This window comes from Papio anubis, chromosome 19 (assembly GCF_008728515.1).
Source record: "Papio anubis isolate 15944 chromosome 19, Panubis1.0, whole genome shotgun sequence".
Classification (NCBI taxonomy): Eukaryota; Metazoa; Chordata; class Mammalia; order Primates; family Cercopithecidae; genus Papio; species Papio anubis.
Genome location: NC_044994.1, coordinates 18,273,910 through 18,290,201, shown reverse-complemented (window position 1 = coordinate 18,290,201; position 16,292 = coordinate 18,273,910). Strand labels below are relative to the sequence as shown.

General features: G+C 36.2%; 1 protein-coding gene across 2 annotated transcripts in view; it reads right to left on the bottom strand.

The window, feature by feature from the left end:
- PSMA8 (proteasome 20S subunit alpha 8) overlaps positions 1 to 16,292 on the bottom strand; it is a 56,105-nt gene that overhangs the window by 29,580 nt on the left and 10,233 nt on the right. Inside the window, exons 2-4 of one of the 2 annotated variants that reach the window (XM_003914254.3) lie at positions 15,535 to 15,661; positions 8,213 to 8,337; positions 1,314 to 1,436 (exon numbers count right to left, since the gene is read on the bottom strand). In XM_003914254.3, coding sequence (XP_003914303.1) covers positions 1,314 to 1,436; positions 8,213 to 8,337; positions 15,535 to 15,661 — 375 coding nt within the window. Of the gene's footprint in view, positions 1 to 1,313; positions 1,437 to 8,212; positions 8,356 to 15,534; positions 15,662 to 16,292 lie in introns of both variants that reach the window. The other variant, XM_009192557.2, reaches the window with a different exon arrangement.

The following is a 16,292-nucleotide window of genomic DNA, read 5'->3' as shown; positions in this document are numbered from 1 at the left end:
CAGGCTTCAAAATATTTAAAGATTGAGTGTAGTAACTTGGTTTGTTTAGGGCACAGATTTAGGAGACAAGAAATCTAGTATAGGTAAGAGATCTCTAGTTGACAGGAAAAAAATGTCTGATACTTGCATCATGTAAATCTATACCTTCTGATTACTAATTAGATTACTCAGGCAGATTAAAAGGATATGTTCCACTGACATAAGTATTCTGATATTTGTTGTAAGAATAATTCACTGCTTTACTGCCTGGTTAACAGTTTATAAAATAGTATCTTATTAGTATGGTCAGCACAAATCAAATTCTTTATTTAACACAAGCATAAAGACCATGGCAATATTTCTCCACTAATTTATTTGGCTCTTAATAAGAGTAAAATCAACTTTGTAGAAAACTATTTAAAATATGGGTATTTAACTTTTAATAAAGTCAAAATCACTTATATTGGATTCTGTAGTATAGTCTTATTCTTATATATAGGAATGTATAAAAATTCACTCCTGGAAGCTAGGTTTCTCTGGGCTCTAGCAGTGTTTTTTGCCGGGGGCGGGCGCGGTTTGTTTGTTTGGTGTTTTTCAGACAGGGTCTTGCTCTGCCGCCCGGGCTGGAGTGCAGAGACACAATAATAGCTCACTGTAACCTCAAAATTCTGGACTCAAGCAATCCCCCTGTCTCAGCCTCCTAAGTATCTGGAACCATGGGTGTGTACTACTATGCCTGGCTGAGCTCTATACTTTTGTATTGGATTTGAGTGTACCATTAAACAAAGTCATTACTGTAGTTGGGTGTCAAAACAAGAATAACAACTTATCCAGAAAACAAACTATATGCTAGGAATTATACAGAGATCATTGCTACATACTAGCACATGGGTATAGATTCATAGTTTAGGGTGCTCTGATTCTCCTAGAATGGAGAAGATGCATTAAATATTTCAGTAGGAATTTAAATGTCCATCTAATTCTTTGTTAAAAGTAGAAAGATTATTTCTGCTTGAAGCAAGCATCTACATGGTACAATATTAATTTGGAATAATAATAAATAGGAACTGGATATTTCTCTCACTTGACCACTTATAAACACTTACTTTGGTCACATCTTTTCAAAAGACCTTGCGCTTACAAAATTAAGGTGTTTCTTTATCCAACCAAAATCATTGTAGTTTCTGATGAGCTGAATAGTTACATTTATAAAATTTGTACCAACATCAATATTTAATGCAAAATAATTTTGTCATGTCTCTCAAAGCAATAAAGCATTTACATTGAATATTTACTAAACTTCTAAAAAAAGTATTAATAAATTCATGACTCACCTTCCAAGCATGATAAGTACCAGAAGGATCTGTCTGATATAATCTTGGGATACCATCATCATCAAAACCTACAATTAAGGCAGAAATACCAAAAGGTCTTCGTCCATTGCTTTGGGTATATTTCTAGAAAAATAAAATGTATTTTTAGAATAAAATTTAGTAAATTTTATTACTTACGAAATAAAAATTCTAATAATAAAGCATTGCTGCCCAAATGATCCACTTCCCTAATTCTTATTTTACATATACTAATGATCTTTTTCCTGACCCTTTCTGGAGCAATCTCAATTCATGATAAAATTTTAAAAAATTATGCTACACAGTCTATACAATAAAATCATAGGCTTATTTACATACAGTCATTTTTTTTTTTTTTTTTTTTGAGATGGAGTCTTGCTCTGTCCCCTAGGCTGGAGTGCAGTGGCGTGATCTCGGCTCACTGCAACCTCCGCTCCCAGGTTCACGCCATTCTCCTGCCTCAGCCTCCTGAGTAGCTGGGACTACAGGCTCCCACCACCACACCAGGCTAATTTTTTTTTTTTTGTATTTTTAGTAGAGATGGGGTTTCACCATGTTAGCCAGGATGGTCTCGATCTCCTGACCTCGTGATCTGCCCGCCTTGGCCTCCCAAAGTGCTGGGATTACAGACATGAGCCACCAGGCCCGGCCTATATATATTCTTAAAATCACTTTCTTGTTGCTTGGTATATATTTGGTAACATCACTAGACTGTAATCTCTAATATAGCAGAGACCTGTGCCATACATTTTGGTTCTTAGTAAAGTTGATTTCAATAAGCTGTGCTTTGGAAACGTCCTCGGCTTATCTTGAGGGACACTATAAATGTTACTATTATAATCAAGTATTCTTACTTGACGCTACTTTTATCAAGGACATTCTGTTCACTATATCCTAGGTTATCTCTAATTAAAAACCCAAGTAAAACATTTCTTTCATTCCCAAGACAAGAAAACCTTTGTTTATCCTGAAGAAGAGCATGCTGTTTCCTCACAGACAATGGGTCACTGGAAACCAATTGTATGTCTTTTTACTTTAGTGGCAGGGAACTTCCTGGAATTTGTGCTCTAAGGAGTAGAATTCACACTGAGACTTGTGCTCCAAAAGTCATGCAAAGAAGTATTCCTGACAGAAAGCTAAGGAATAATTTTTTTTTTTTTTTTTTTGAGAGACAGGGTTTCACCATGTTGGCCAGGCTGGTCTCGAACTCCTAACCTCAGGGGATCCGCCTGCCTTGGCCTCCCAAAGTGCTAGGATTACAGGTATGAGCTACCGCGCCCGGTCTAAGGATTAAATTTTTAGGCAACTTTATATAACTATAAATAATTCTGTGGCTGTATATAACTGTATGTAACTGTGGCTTGAAATAGCTTAACATCGCGCCGGGCGCGGTGGCTCAAGCCTGTAATCCCAGCACTTTGGGAGGCGGAGATGGGCGGATCACGAGGTCAGGAGATCGAGACCATCCTGGCTAACAGGGTGAAACCCTGTCTCTACTAAAAATACAAAAAACTAGCCGGGCGAGGTGGCGGCGCCTGTAGTCCCAGCTACTCGGGAGGCTGAGGCAGGAGAATGGCGTAAACCCGGGAGGTGGAGCTTGCAGTGAGCTGAGATCTGGCCACTGCACTCCAGCTCGGGCGACAGAGCCAGACTCCGTCTCAAAAAAAAAAAAAAAACAATATCAAAAAAAAAAAAAAAAAGAAATAGCTTAACATCAGCCTTCTTCATGGTCTTGCCTATGTATCATATCCATTTTCTTATTTTCCAATTTTATTATATGTATTTTAAAATATATATATTTATTTTTAGGTTGGATGCAGTGGCTTACGCCTGCAGCACTTTGGGAGGCCAAAGTAGGCAGATCGCTTGAGCCCAACAGCCCGTGACCAGCCTGGGCAACATAGGGAAACCCTGTCTCTACAAAAATTAAAAATTAGCCAGGCATGGTAGTGTGCATCTGTGGTACCAGCTACTCAGGAGGCTGAGGTGGGAGGATCACTTGAGCCTGGGAGATTGAGGCTTCAGTGAGACGAGATCATGCCACTGCATTACAGCCTGGGTGACAGAGTGAGATCCTGTCTCAAAAAAACAAAAATAAAATCTACATAGAGCAGCATACTCTGTGTGTGTGTATATTTTAAATATATATATAGATATATATACACACTCTATATAGCATACTATGTGTGTATATTTTATTTATATATGATATATTTACATGTTATAGATGTATATATTTTATACATATTTATATATATATACACACACACAGTATGCTATTCTCTATTTCTACAAACACAACTTTTTTAGTGTCCACATATGAATAAGGACATGCAGTATTTGTCTCCCTCTGCATGACTTATTTTACATAACACAATGTCCTCTAGGCTCATTCACATTATAATGAATGACAGAATTTCATTCTTTTTTATGGCTAAGTAGTATTCAATTGTGTTTCTATACCACATTTTCTTTATCCATTTATCTGTTGATGAATGTTTAGGCTGGTTCTATATTTTACCTGTTGTGAATACTGCTGTGATAAACACAGGGGTGTGTACATCTCTTGGATATACTGATTCCTTTACCTTTGGATGAATACCCAGTAGTGGGATTGTGGGATTATAGGATAGTTCTACTTCTACTAATAGTTTTCTGAGGAGCCTCTATACTATTTTCCATAATGTCTGTATTAATTTACATTTCTTCCAACAGTGTATAGCAGTTCCCCTTTCTCTGTATTCTTGCCAGCATTTATTTTTTGTCTTTTTGATAATAGCCATTCTAACTGAGGTGAGATGACATCACTGTGGTTTTGATTAGCATTTATCTGATGATTAGTGATGTTGAACATTTTTTCATATACATGTTGGCCATTTGTATTTCTTCTTTTGAGAAACGTCTATTCAGTTCATTTGCCCATTTTTTTCAGGAAGATTATTTGGGTTTGTTTGGTTTTCAATTGTTTTTAGTTCCTTGTACATTCTAGATATTAATCCCTTGTCAAATGAATATTTTGCAAATAATTTTGTCTTTGGTGCCTGTGCTTTTAAAGTCTTATCCATAAAAATCTTTGCCTAGCCCAAGGTCCTAAAGCATTTCCTCTATATTTTCTTCTAGTAGATTTATAGTTTTGGATCATACATTAAAGTCTTTAGTCCATTTTAAGTAGACTTTTGTATATGGTGAGAGAGAGACAGAGGTTTCATTTCATTTTTTCTGCATATCCAGTTTTCCCAGCTCCGTTTATTGAAGTGGTTGTCCATTCTCCAATGTACGTTTCTGGCATCTCTACTGAAAATCAGTTGAATGTATGTAGATTTATTTCTGGGTTCTCTGTTCTGTTCCATTGGCCGATGTGTCTGCTTTTTACAAAAGCACCATGCTATTTCGGTTACTATATCTCTGAATATATTTTGATTTCAGGTCGTGTGATGCCACCAGTTTTATTCTTTTTGCCCAAAATTGCTTTGACTACTTGCTAATGTCCTAGTTCACACCTAGGTATAAAGTAGCTGTTGTAAATATACCTTAGAGGGAAGACTCTTTTATTTCCTTAAGGAACCCTTTTCTTTTCTTTTCTTTTCTTTTGACAGAGTCTCACTCTGTCACCCAGGCTGGAGTACAGTGGTATGATCTTGGCTCACTGCAACCTCTGCCTCCTGGGTTCAAGCGATTCTCCTGCCTCAGCCTCCCAAGTAGCTGGGGTTACAGGTGTGCACCACCACATCCAGCTATTTTTTATAGAGCTATTTTTTGTAGAGATAAGGTTTCACCATGTTGCCCAGGCTGGTCTTGAACTCCTGGGCTCTGGGCTCAAGTGGTCTGCCCACCTCGGCCTCCCAAAGTGCTGGGATTACAGGCATAAGCCACCGTGCCTAGCCTAATGAATCATTTTCTTAAGATGAAAAAGTAGGCCGGGGGTGGTGGCTCACACCTGTAACCCCAACACTTCGGGAGGCTGAGGCAGGTGGATCACAAGGTCAGGAGAACGAGACCACCCTAGCCAACATGGTGAAACCCCGTGTCTACTGAAAATACAAAAATTAGCTTGGCGTAGTGGCACGTGCCTGTAATCCCAGCTACTCAGGAGGCTGAGGCCGGAGTATCACTTGAACCAGGGAGTCAGAGGTTGCAGTGAGCTGAGAACACTGCACCACTGCACCCCAGCCTGGTGACAGAGTGAGACTCCATCTCAAAACAAACAAAAAACAAATAAACAAACAAAAAAACCAAAACTACAAAAGGTGCATATGAGATATCGATCTTCTGCCGGAGAGCCCCAGGCCTTCTCGGTGGTAATTCCATTCATATGACTATGTTTCCGTAAATACACTCTGCATAGCCTTGATATTTCTGGAAGAAAACCTAAAAACTACAATTGAGAATTTTGTGTATACAATGTTCTGTTCCTTGTATTTGGTGAATATCTTTTTAATGATTAGGAAAATCAAAGCAAATAAGCAGAATAACGTAATGTTGGACTTTCTTGCAACCTGCATTAACAAATTTCAAGAAACCAAAATAGGGCAATTTTTTAATAAGCTAATAAGTTAAAACTTACATATATAGGATACATAATGAGTTTATTAAAAATCTCTATAAAAACAAACGGTAAAATTTGGCCGGGCGCTGTAGCTCACGCATGTAATCCCAGGACTTTGAGAGGCTGAGGCGGGCAGATCACTTGAGCTCAGGAGTTCGAGACCAGCCTGGCCAACATGTGAAACCCTGTCTCTACAAAAAAAACAAAAGTTAGACAGTTGTGGTAGCATGTGTCAGTAATCCCAGCTACGCAGGAGGCTGAGGTATGAGCATTGCTTGAACCTGGGAGGCAGAGGTTGCAGGGAGCCGAAATCAGGCCACTGCAGCCCAGCCTGGGTGACAGAGCAGGCATTTGTCTCAAAAAATAAAAATAAAAATAAAATAAAATAAAATAAAAATGGTAAAACTCATGCCAAGAAGTGTTCTAAATACCTAAAATGTCTTAAATCATGTGCTCCATAATGCAAGTTAACAAAGTTCATATTATTATAATGCTCATTTTACCAATAAAAAAAAATTAAAGGTAAAGTAGGAAAATAGTTTGCCCAAGGCATTAACTAAAAAGTAGCAAATCCAGGATGTAAACTCCAAAATTCTGGCTCCTGAAGGCATACTTTTAACCACTTGAGTACATATCAAAAGATAGCTTACAAAAGGAGAAATGAAATCAGCAAACCAACAGGTGGAAAAAAAGTTCAACCTCATCACTAATTATAAGACACAAATTAAAACAACTGTTAGAGTACTATGTGATACTTATTTGCAAAATAAAAGAACAATGAAAAATCTAATGTTCATGATTCTTCAAGGGTACATTTATGCATTGCTAGCTGCACAATAAAAATAGTTTCAATCTTCATAAGAAGCAATTTAGCCACATATAAAACGAATCTTAAAACCAATTACAATTTTTAATCTAGTAATCCTATACTAAAAAATAAATTTAACAACAGAATTCCAAAAATAAAAACAAAAGCTGTGGGAAAGAGTATTATCATTACAGTAGCAGAGAGAGAAGAGAGAGAAGAAAAATGAAAGAAACCAGGAACAATGTAACTAAATTATGACATAGCAACTAGAAACAGTATTACATAGTTAGAATAATAACTAAAAAGACAATGTTTCATATATAAAATATATTTAAAATTAGTAAAAAAACAGTTGTAGACATCATGATTATACTTACTGTTAAGCTATGTATTTATGCATGGATTGAGGAGAAATCATATCTGATCAGTTATGCTTAGGTTTTGCTTTAGTCCATTTTGTGCTGCATTCCAGAACACCTGAGACTAGGTAATTCATAAAGAATAGACATTTGCTTCTTACAGTTCTGGAAGTTGAGTAGTCCAAGACTGACAAGGCTACATCTAGCCAGGGCTTTCATGCCATGCCATGTCATCCCATCACAGAAGGTGAAAGGGCAAGAGAGATGAGAGAGAGAGAGAGAGAGACTGAACTTGCAGCCTTAAGCTCTTTTATAATTGGTATTAATCCATTTATGACGGTGAAACCCTAAACTCCTCCCATTAGTTCCCACCTCTCAACATTGTAACATCAGGGATTAAGTTTCTAACCCAAACTTTTTTGGGGACACATTCAAACCACAGTAAAGTCCACCTCTCAACATTGTAACATCAGGGATTAAGTTTCTAACCCAAACTTTTTTGGGGACACATTCAAACCACAGTAAAGTTGTAGGTGAAGCCAGACACCGTGGCTTGTACTTATAATCCCAGCACTTTGGGAGGTCAAGGTGGGTGGACTGCTTGAGCTCAGGAATTCAAGACCAATCCTGGCAATATAGCAAAACCCCATCTGTACAAAAACTACAAAAGATAGCTGGGCATGGTGGCGTATGCCTATGGTCCTAGCTACTCAGGAGGCTGAGGTGGGAGGATTGCTTAAGCCCAGAAGGTCAAGGCTGCAGAGGGCCAAGATCACACCACGGCACTCCAGCCTGGGCAACAAAGTGAGACCCTGTCTCAAAAAAAAAAAAAAAAAAAAAAGAAAAGAAATAAAAAGGGTACTTCTCTGGAAAACTTTAAAGAACACTTTGTATTAATCTCCGGAAGTATAGAAATCTCCTTAAAAGATCAGACTGTTTATTTAAATTTGAATATAATTCCCAGAATTAATACTGATCAAGATTTCTAGTGATTAAATCAATCCATTTTACTGGAATAAAAATATGAATATAAAGTAATTGTGAGAAATAAGAAATTTAATAGATTTAATAGACCACGTGGTTGGAATAACTATAGTACTTCTATGATAGGACTTATAATGATGAAAAAGGAGAAAGCTTGACAAAGTATGTTAGAATATTAGCTTACCTGCTTTAAAGTTGCTATGAAGCGAGTTATATATTCCACAGTGACTGGGTCCTCAACTGTAAGCTTATGGCTCTGGCACTCCACACGGGCTCTGTTTATTACCACTCTAGCATCAGCAGTAAGTCCTATAAAAATTGTCAAAACTTCACAAAAACTACAAAAACATATTTTTTTACAATACATTTTTCCTTGTCAAATGGATTTTTGCCACAATGAAATCTTTCTTATCCTTTTCTCAATACATGCTCTTTTAAAAATATTTGTAAGATAAAGTGTCATGTGTACTACATTCTGATTTATTTCAATATTTAAGTTGATTCATTCTTATTTGTTTTTTATATAAGATGTTTTAAAGAATACTAGTTTATACACTAATGGTAAACTTGATTTCTTTTATGAAAACAAGAATGTTACTTAATTATCAAATATATATTCCCTGAATTCAAACTCCATTAACACAACTGTGACATGTCACTTCTCAGTTTTTTGTCTAAAACCAAGAGTTTGAAAACGAAGAATGTTAAAATAGAAAACACTTGACCTTGCTCTTGCAATACCAAACTATCATGTGATTAATTCTCAACACTTCTGTAAGGAGACAAAAGAGTTTTTATCAAAAGAGTAACAAACTGACCATGAACTTTAACTGATGCAATGGTTGCAAACATTTGTATTAAACTTCAGCATCTGACTTTTCCACGTCCATTTTGTTTCTTTCCCTACTCTCTTAATACTAACGAAACTGCCGAGAAAGTGCATTCACAAAATCTTGGAAGCGTAGTCATTTCTAACAAAATCACCGGTCTTTTGCTGTCACAAATTCTTGTTTCCCTTCCACACCATTTCTAATCCTGTTTCTACAAACCCGGAAGAATCTTCAGTCTCTGAAGATAGTTAATATGAATAGCTACTCTTAACCGTCACTCATAGGTTGGGTAGAAATTGTAATCAGATACTCAGTTAAATGAAGAGAAACTGATTCTCTTTTTCCCTTTGCAAATGTTATCGATGAGAAAGAAATGGCAAGACACTGATTTAGTCTTTCCTATGGATGAAAACGTCACTCAATTTGAAATACGATCAAACAGAATATGTATTTATAGGTTTTCCTATGGATGAAAACGTCACTCAATTTGAAATATGATCAAACAGAATACGTATTTCTCCTTTACAATGTAAATCATCCAAGCCCGAGGAAACAAAAGTAACATACCTAGGAAAGTAGTAATATAACTGATTCAAGGAAAAAATAGTGATAAATTTGTCAAAGTATATGAGCAACATAGTTATGTGTATATCTGTTTTTAATAAGTAGCAAGATTATTATTAATTGGCTAGCAGAGAACACATTCTATCTTAACAAATTACAATTAAAATTTACATTTAATGAGTCAGGAGACTTGCTTGAGGCCAGGTGTTTGAGACTAGCCTGGGCAATGCAAAGAGACCCTGTTTCTATAAAAAAAAATCAAAAAGCTAGCAGGGCATGCTGGCACATGCCTGTAGTCCTAGCTACTTGGGAGGCTGAGGCAGGGGGATTGCTTGAGCCCAGGAGTTTAAAGCTGCAGTGAGCTATGATCATGCCACTGTACTCCTACTGGGGGTGACAAAGTGAAACCCTGTCTCTGAAAGAAAAAAAAAGGAATCAAATTAAAATTTACATTTAGAATTACAATTTCACTTTGCTTAAAAATGAACAATCTACAGAAAAAAATGAGTATTCAGTCTAGTGCTCTTAAATATGTACAGGTTGAGTATCCCTCATCCCTCATCTGAAAATGCTTGGGATCAGAAGTGCTTCAGATGTTTTTCCAAGTTTTGGAATATTTGTGTTATACTTACTGGTTGGGCATCCCTAATCTGAAAGTCAAAAATCCAAAAGGCTCCAATGAGCATTTCCTTTGAGCATCATGTTGGTGCTCAAAAATTTTCAGATTTTGGAACATTTTGGATTTTCCAATTGGGTATGTTCAACTCGTATCACAATTTTATATGGAGGATACAATCATAATGTAAAATTTCTGCTACTAAGTGGAGTTCCACATGGTACAGGAAATAATTTTTTTGTAGTCTGACTTGTTTTTTCACCTGTACTTTTAGTGTCATTTTCAAGAAATCATTTCCAAATCTAATCTCATGAAGCTTTCCCACTATGCTTTATAGTTTTAGCTCTTATGTTTGGGTCTTCCATTCATTTTGACTTAATTTTTGTATGTGATGTTAGGCAGGGTCCTACTTCATTCTTTTTATGCGAATACTCAGTTTCCCCTGCACCATTTGTTTGAAAGATTGTCTTTTCCCCCACTGAGCAGTCTTGGCATCCTTGATAAAAGTCATTTGACCGTATCATATATGCAAGGATTTATTACTACGCTCTCTTATTCAATTCCATTAGTTACATGTCTTTCATTAAGCCAGTCATGAAACTGTTTTGCCTACTGTATCTTTGTAGTAGATTTCAAAAACAAGACATGTGAGACCTCCAAGATTGCTCTTCTCTTTCAAAATTGTTTTGTCATTCCATATGAATGTTATAATTCTTTTTTATTTAAAAAAATTATTGGAATTTTGTTAGGGATGACACTGAATCTAAACTGCTTTGGATAGTATTGACATGTTAATAATCCTGAGTCTTCCAATCCATTAATGGGGGATATCTTTCCATTTGTGTCTTTTTCAATTTCTTTCAGTAATGTTTTGCATTTTTCAGAGTACAAATCTTTTACCTCCTTAAATTCATTCCCAATAAGTATTTTATTCTTTTTGATACTATTGTAAACAGAATTGTTTTTTTTAAATTTCCTTTCCTGACAGTTCATTGTCAGTACATAGAAATGATTTGGGGCTTGGTGTGGTGACTCCCACCTTTATTGTAACACTTTGGGAGGCTGAGCTGGGAGGATCACTTGAAGCCAAGAGTTTGAGACCAGCCTGGGCAACATAGTGAGATCCTGCCTCTACAAAAATAATAAAAATTAAAAAATTGCCAGGTGCAATGACACACACCTGCAGTCCCAACTATTCAGGAAGCTGAGGTGGGAGGGTTGCTTGAGTCCAGGTGTTCAAGGCTGCAGTGAGCTATGATGATGCCACTGTGCTTCAGGCTGGGTGACAGAGTGATACCCTATCTCAAATTAAAAAGAAAAAGAAAGAAATTACTCTGGGGTGTTGATTTTGTGTCCTACAAATTTGCTCAATTTCTTTATTATTTGCAACATTTTTGGTGGAATCTTTAGTTTCCTATATAAGATCATGTCTTCTGTGAATAGAGATGATTTTTCTTCCTTCCCAATTTGGATACTTTTATTTATTTTTCTTTCCTAACTGCTCTGGCTAAGACTTTCATTACTATGTTGAATAGCGGTGGTAAAAGTGGGCATCCTTATCTTCTTTCTGTTTCTAGAAGGAAAGCTTTCAATCTTTCACAACTGAGTATGATGTCAGCTGTGAATTTTTTACATAGATAGCCTGAATTATGTTGTGGTGACTTCCTTTTATTTCTAGTTTGTTGGGCACCATTACCAAGAAAGAATGTTAAATTTTGTCAAATGCATTTTCTATGTTATTGATATAATTATATAGTTTTTTTCTTTCCTTCTGCTAATGTGGTATATTACATTGATTGATCTTCATATGTTGAACCATCCTTGCACTCCAGGAATAGATCCAAATTGGTCATGATGTATTATTATTCTATTGTTCTGAATTTGGTTTGCTAGTAGTTTGTTGAGGATTTTTGCTCACTGCTCATAAGGGATATTTGTCTACAGTTTTCTTTTCTTGTAATGTCTTTGGCTTTGGCATCATGTTAATATTGACCTCATAGAATAAACTTGGAAGTGTTTACTTCTTAATTTTTTGGAAGAGTTTGAGAAGGACTGCTATTAATTCTTCATTAAAACGTTTGGTAGAATTCACTGGTGAAGTCGTTAGATCCCAGACTTTTTTTTGTTGGGAGGTTTCTGATAACTGATTCAATGTCTTACTGTGTCTGCTCAGATTCTATTAATGTATCTTATTGAGCAAGGTAATTTGTATGTTTCAAGGAATTCTGTCCATGTACAATTGTTCACAGTACTCTCTTAAAATTGTTTTTAAGAATTAAAACTGTAAAACTGGCACTAATGTCCCCTTCTTCATTTCTCATTTCTCATTACTTGAGTCTTCTCTCTTTTTTTCTTAGACAGTCTAGCTAAAGAGTTGTCAGTTTTGTTTATCTTTTCAAAGAACAAACTCTTGGTTTTGTCATTTTTCTCTTTAGTTTTTCTATTCTGTTATTTATCTATGTTCTGGTCTTTATACTTCTTTTTCTCAAATTTAGTACCACAGTATTTTATAACAGTAGAAAGTAACTGAAAACACTACATACTAACAGACAATATGATATACAATCTATGGGAAGGAGTCATCAGGGATTTATTACTTCTTTCTACTAGCTTTAAACTTAGTTTATTCTTATTTTCCTAGTTTTAAGGTATAAAGGCAGGCTGTTGAATTGAGATCTTTCTTTTTTAATGTAAGTGTTTATGGTTATAAATTTTTCTGTTAGCACTACATTCAATACATTCCCCAAGTTTTGATATGTTGTGCTTTTATTTGCCTTTCTCTCAAGATATCTGTTAATTTCCCTTGTGATTTTTTTTCACTGCCCCATGGGTGATTTAGGAATATATTGCTTAACTTCCACTTGTTTGTGGATTTTCAAGTCTTCCTTCTGCTATTAATTTCTAGTTCCATTCCATTTTGATCAGAAAAAATACTCTGTATGGTTTCAATCTTTTTTTTTTTTTTTGAGACAGGGTGATATGGTTTAGATCTCTGTACCCACCCAAATCTCATGTTCAGCTGTAATCCCCAATGTTGGAGATGGGGCCTAGTGTAAGGTGATTGGCTCATGGGGGTGGTTTCTCATGACTAGCTTAGCACTATCCCCCAAAGATGTTCTTGTGATAGAGTTCTAACGAGATCTGATCATTTACAAGTATTTGGCACCTCTCCCTTCTCTCTCTCTTCTTCCTGCTCTGGCCATGTCAGATGTCTCACTCCACCTTTGCCTTCTACCATGATTGAAAGCTTCCTGAGGCCTCCCCAGAAGCAGAAGCTGCTATGCTTCCTGTACAGCCCGTGGAACTGTGAGTCAATTAAATATCTTTTCTTTATAAGTTACCCAGTCTCAGGTATTTCTTTTTTGTTGTTGTTGTTTTTCAGGTGTTTCTTTATAGCAATGCAAGAATGGACTAATACACAGGGTCTCACTCTGTTGCCTGGACTGGAATACAGTGGTGTGATCACAGCTCACTGCAGCCTCAATCTGCTGGGTTCAACGGATCTTCCCAGCTCAGTCTCCAAAATAGCTGGGACTACAGGCACACGCCACCATGCCCAGCTAATTCTTCTATTTTTTTAGAGATGAGGTTTCACCATGTTGTTCAGACTGGCTCGAACTTTTGGGCTCAAATGATCTGCCTGCCTCAGCCTTCCAAAATCTTGGGATTATAGGCGTGAGTCACCATGCCTGGATGCTTCAGTGTTTTTACATTTATTAAGACTTGTTTTGTGAAAAGATAACTCCTTTTTAAAGACAGTATAATAAAGGCATTTTTGTTTTTCTGAATGAAGTTTTTATTTATTTTTATTTATTTTTTAAGAGAGATTATCTTGCTCTGTTGCCCAGGCTGAACTCAAATTTCTAAGCTCAAGTAATTCTTCTGCCTTGACCTCCTGAGTAGGTGCAATTACAGATGTGCACCATCATGCATGGCTTGAATGAGGTTGTTAAAACTTCAATATAAAATTACAGTTAAAAAAAACCCAATTAGAAAATGAGCAAAAAAAAAAAAAAAAAAAGACAAGAGGCATGTCTTATTTGCTGTATAGAGGCAAATAAGCACATAAAAAATAAGTTCAAAATTATTAGCCATGAGGGAAATAAAAATTAAACTTACAATTAGATATTACTACACATGTATAAGAATATAAAAAAATGAAGAAAAGCAACAATATCAAATGCTGATAACACAGAGCAAATGAATCACTCATATATTGCTAGTTGGAATTTAAAATAGTATAACCACTCTGGACTGGCAGTGTTTCATAAAACTAAGCATGGATTATCATATAATCCAGCAACTATACTCTTAGGAATTTGTCCCAGAGAAATGAAATCCTACTCTCACTCAAAAATCTGTACACAAATATTCATAGAGGCTTTATTTATAATAGTCAAAAATTGGAAGTAACTCAAATTCCCTCAATAGAAGAGTTAACAAACCCACTGGTGCCTTTATTCCATGGAATACTATTCAGTAATAAAAAGGAATGGATATATGCAACAACTTGCATGAACTGCAAGGGAATTATGCTGAATAAAAAAGATTAATCTGAAAGGGTTATATATTATATGACTTTATCCATATAACATTCTCAAAATGACAAAATTATAGAGATACAGAATAGATAGTAGTTTCCAGAAAGCAGAGATGGTGAGAAGAAATAGCATGAGGTAGCCTTGTGGTGATGGAAGAGTTATGTATCTTGACTGTGCTGATGACTACATGAATCTACATATGTGGTTACTGTAATAAAACTGCACACACAGGCCAGGCGTGGTGGCTCACACCTGTAATCTCAGCACTTTGGGAGACTGTGGCAGGTGGATCACCTGAGGTTGGGAGTTTGAGACCTGCCTGACCAACTTGGAGAAATCCCATCTCCACTAAAAATACAAAATCAGCCGGGTGTGGTGATGCATGCCTGTAATCCCAGCTACTCGGGAGGCTGAGGCAGGAGAATCGCTTGAACAAGGGAGGCGGAGGCTGCAGTGAGCCGAGATCATGCCATTGCACTCCAGCCTGGGCAATTAGAGTGAAACTCTGCCTCAAAAACAAAAACAAATACAAAAAAACTGCACACATGTACATGAACGTGGAAGTGAATGCATGTAAAACTGGCAAAATCTGAATACACTCTCACCAAATCTCAATTTGCTGTTTTTAAAGATGTTACCATTTAGGGAAACTATGTAAAGGTGACTTTCTATGTTTTGGGTAGCTTCTTCTAAATCTGTAATTATTTCAAAATAAAAAGTTTTGAAAAGAAAATAGCTACCTAAATTTTGAAGTAAAGTAATATATATCTTTTAACATTTGTACTTTATCAAAAATCCTGGTTTACAAAGTTAGTATTTGCTTTAAAACATAGGATATATTGTTTGTGGAACAGCTCCACATGTTTTATAAATATAGCACAACTGCAGCACTGAGGTAACGGTGTTGCCCTACTACAGTAAGACACTATACATCATATTGTAGGTCCATAAGTACCTGCAAAAGCCATGCAGACATGGTCATCAAGGGCACAAATTTTCCTCACAGTTCTTTCATCCTGAAGCTTGGCAACAGATTTTTTTTCTACTCCAAGAACAACTATGTTGGTACCTCGAATTCCGACCTGTCAAGTCATTAAAATACATATATATATATTCAGATGTCAGTTTTAAATATAAAACCAAGTTATTCTAACATACGACTTAGGGGAAATGACTTTTCCTTAAGTATTCAATAAAAACAAGAAAAGTAACCTTCTAGAAAACAGCTGCATATGTATAGGTTTACTGGAGATACATTCCCCAGACTCAAAGCAAAGAAGACAAATAGGTAGAAATTGCAAAGGAAATACCACCAGTGCTGAAATTATGAGTGTCCTAATCTCATACAATACACCTGAAAAAGCGCTATCTAAATACAGTAAGTCCTCACTTAATGTCATTGACAGGTTCTTGAAAATTGCAACTATAAGGAAATGATGTATTATGAAACCAATTTTATCACAGCCTAATTAATATAAACCGGAGTTAGATTCATATGAAATATTTCTGGTCACAAAAACATCACCAAACTTCTAAACAAAGACCTAAAACACCTCTAATATTAAACACTGAAATAACTGTGAGCTGTATATACATTTAAGAAACACTAATAAAAACAAATGTGACAAGGCTGGGTGCGGTGGCTCACACCTATAATCTTAGCACTTTGGGAGGCTGAGGCAGGGGGACGACTTGAGGTCTGGAGTTTGAGAC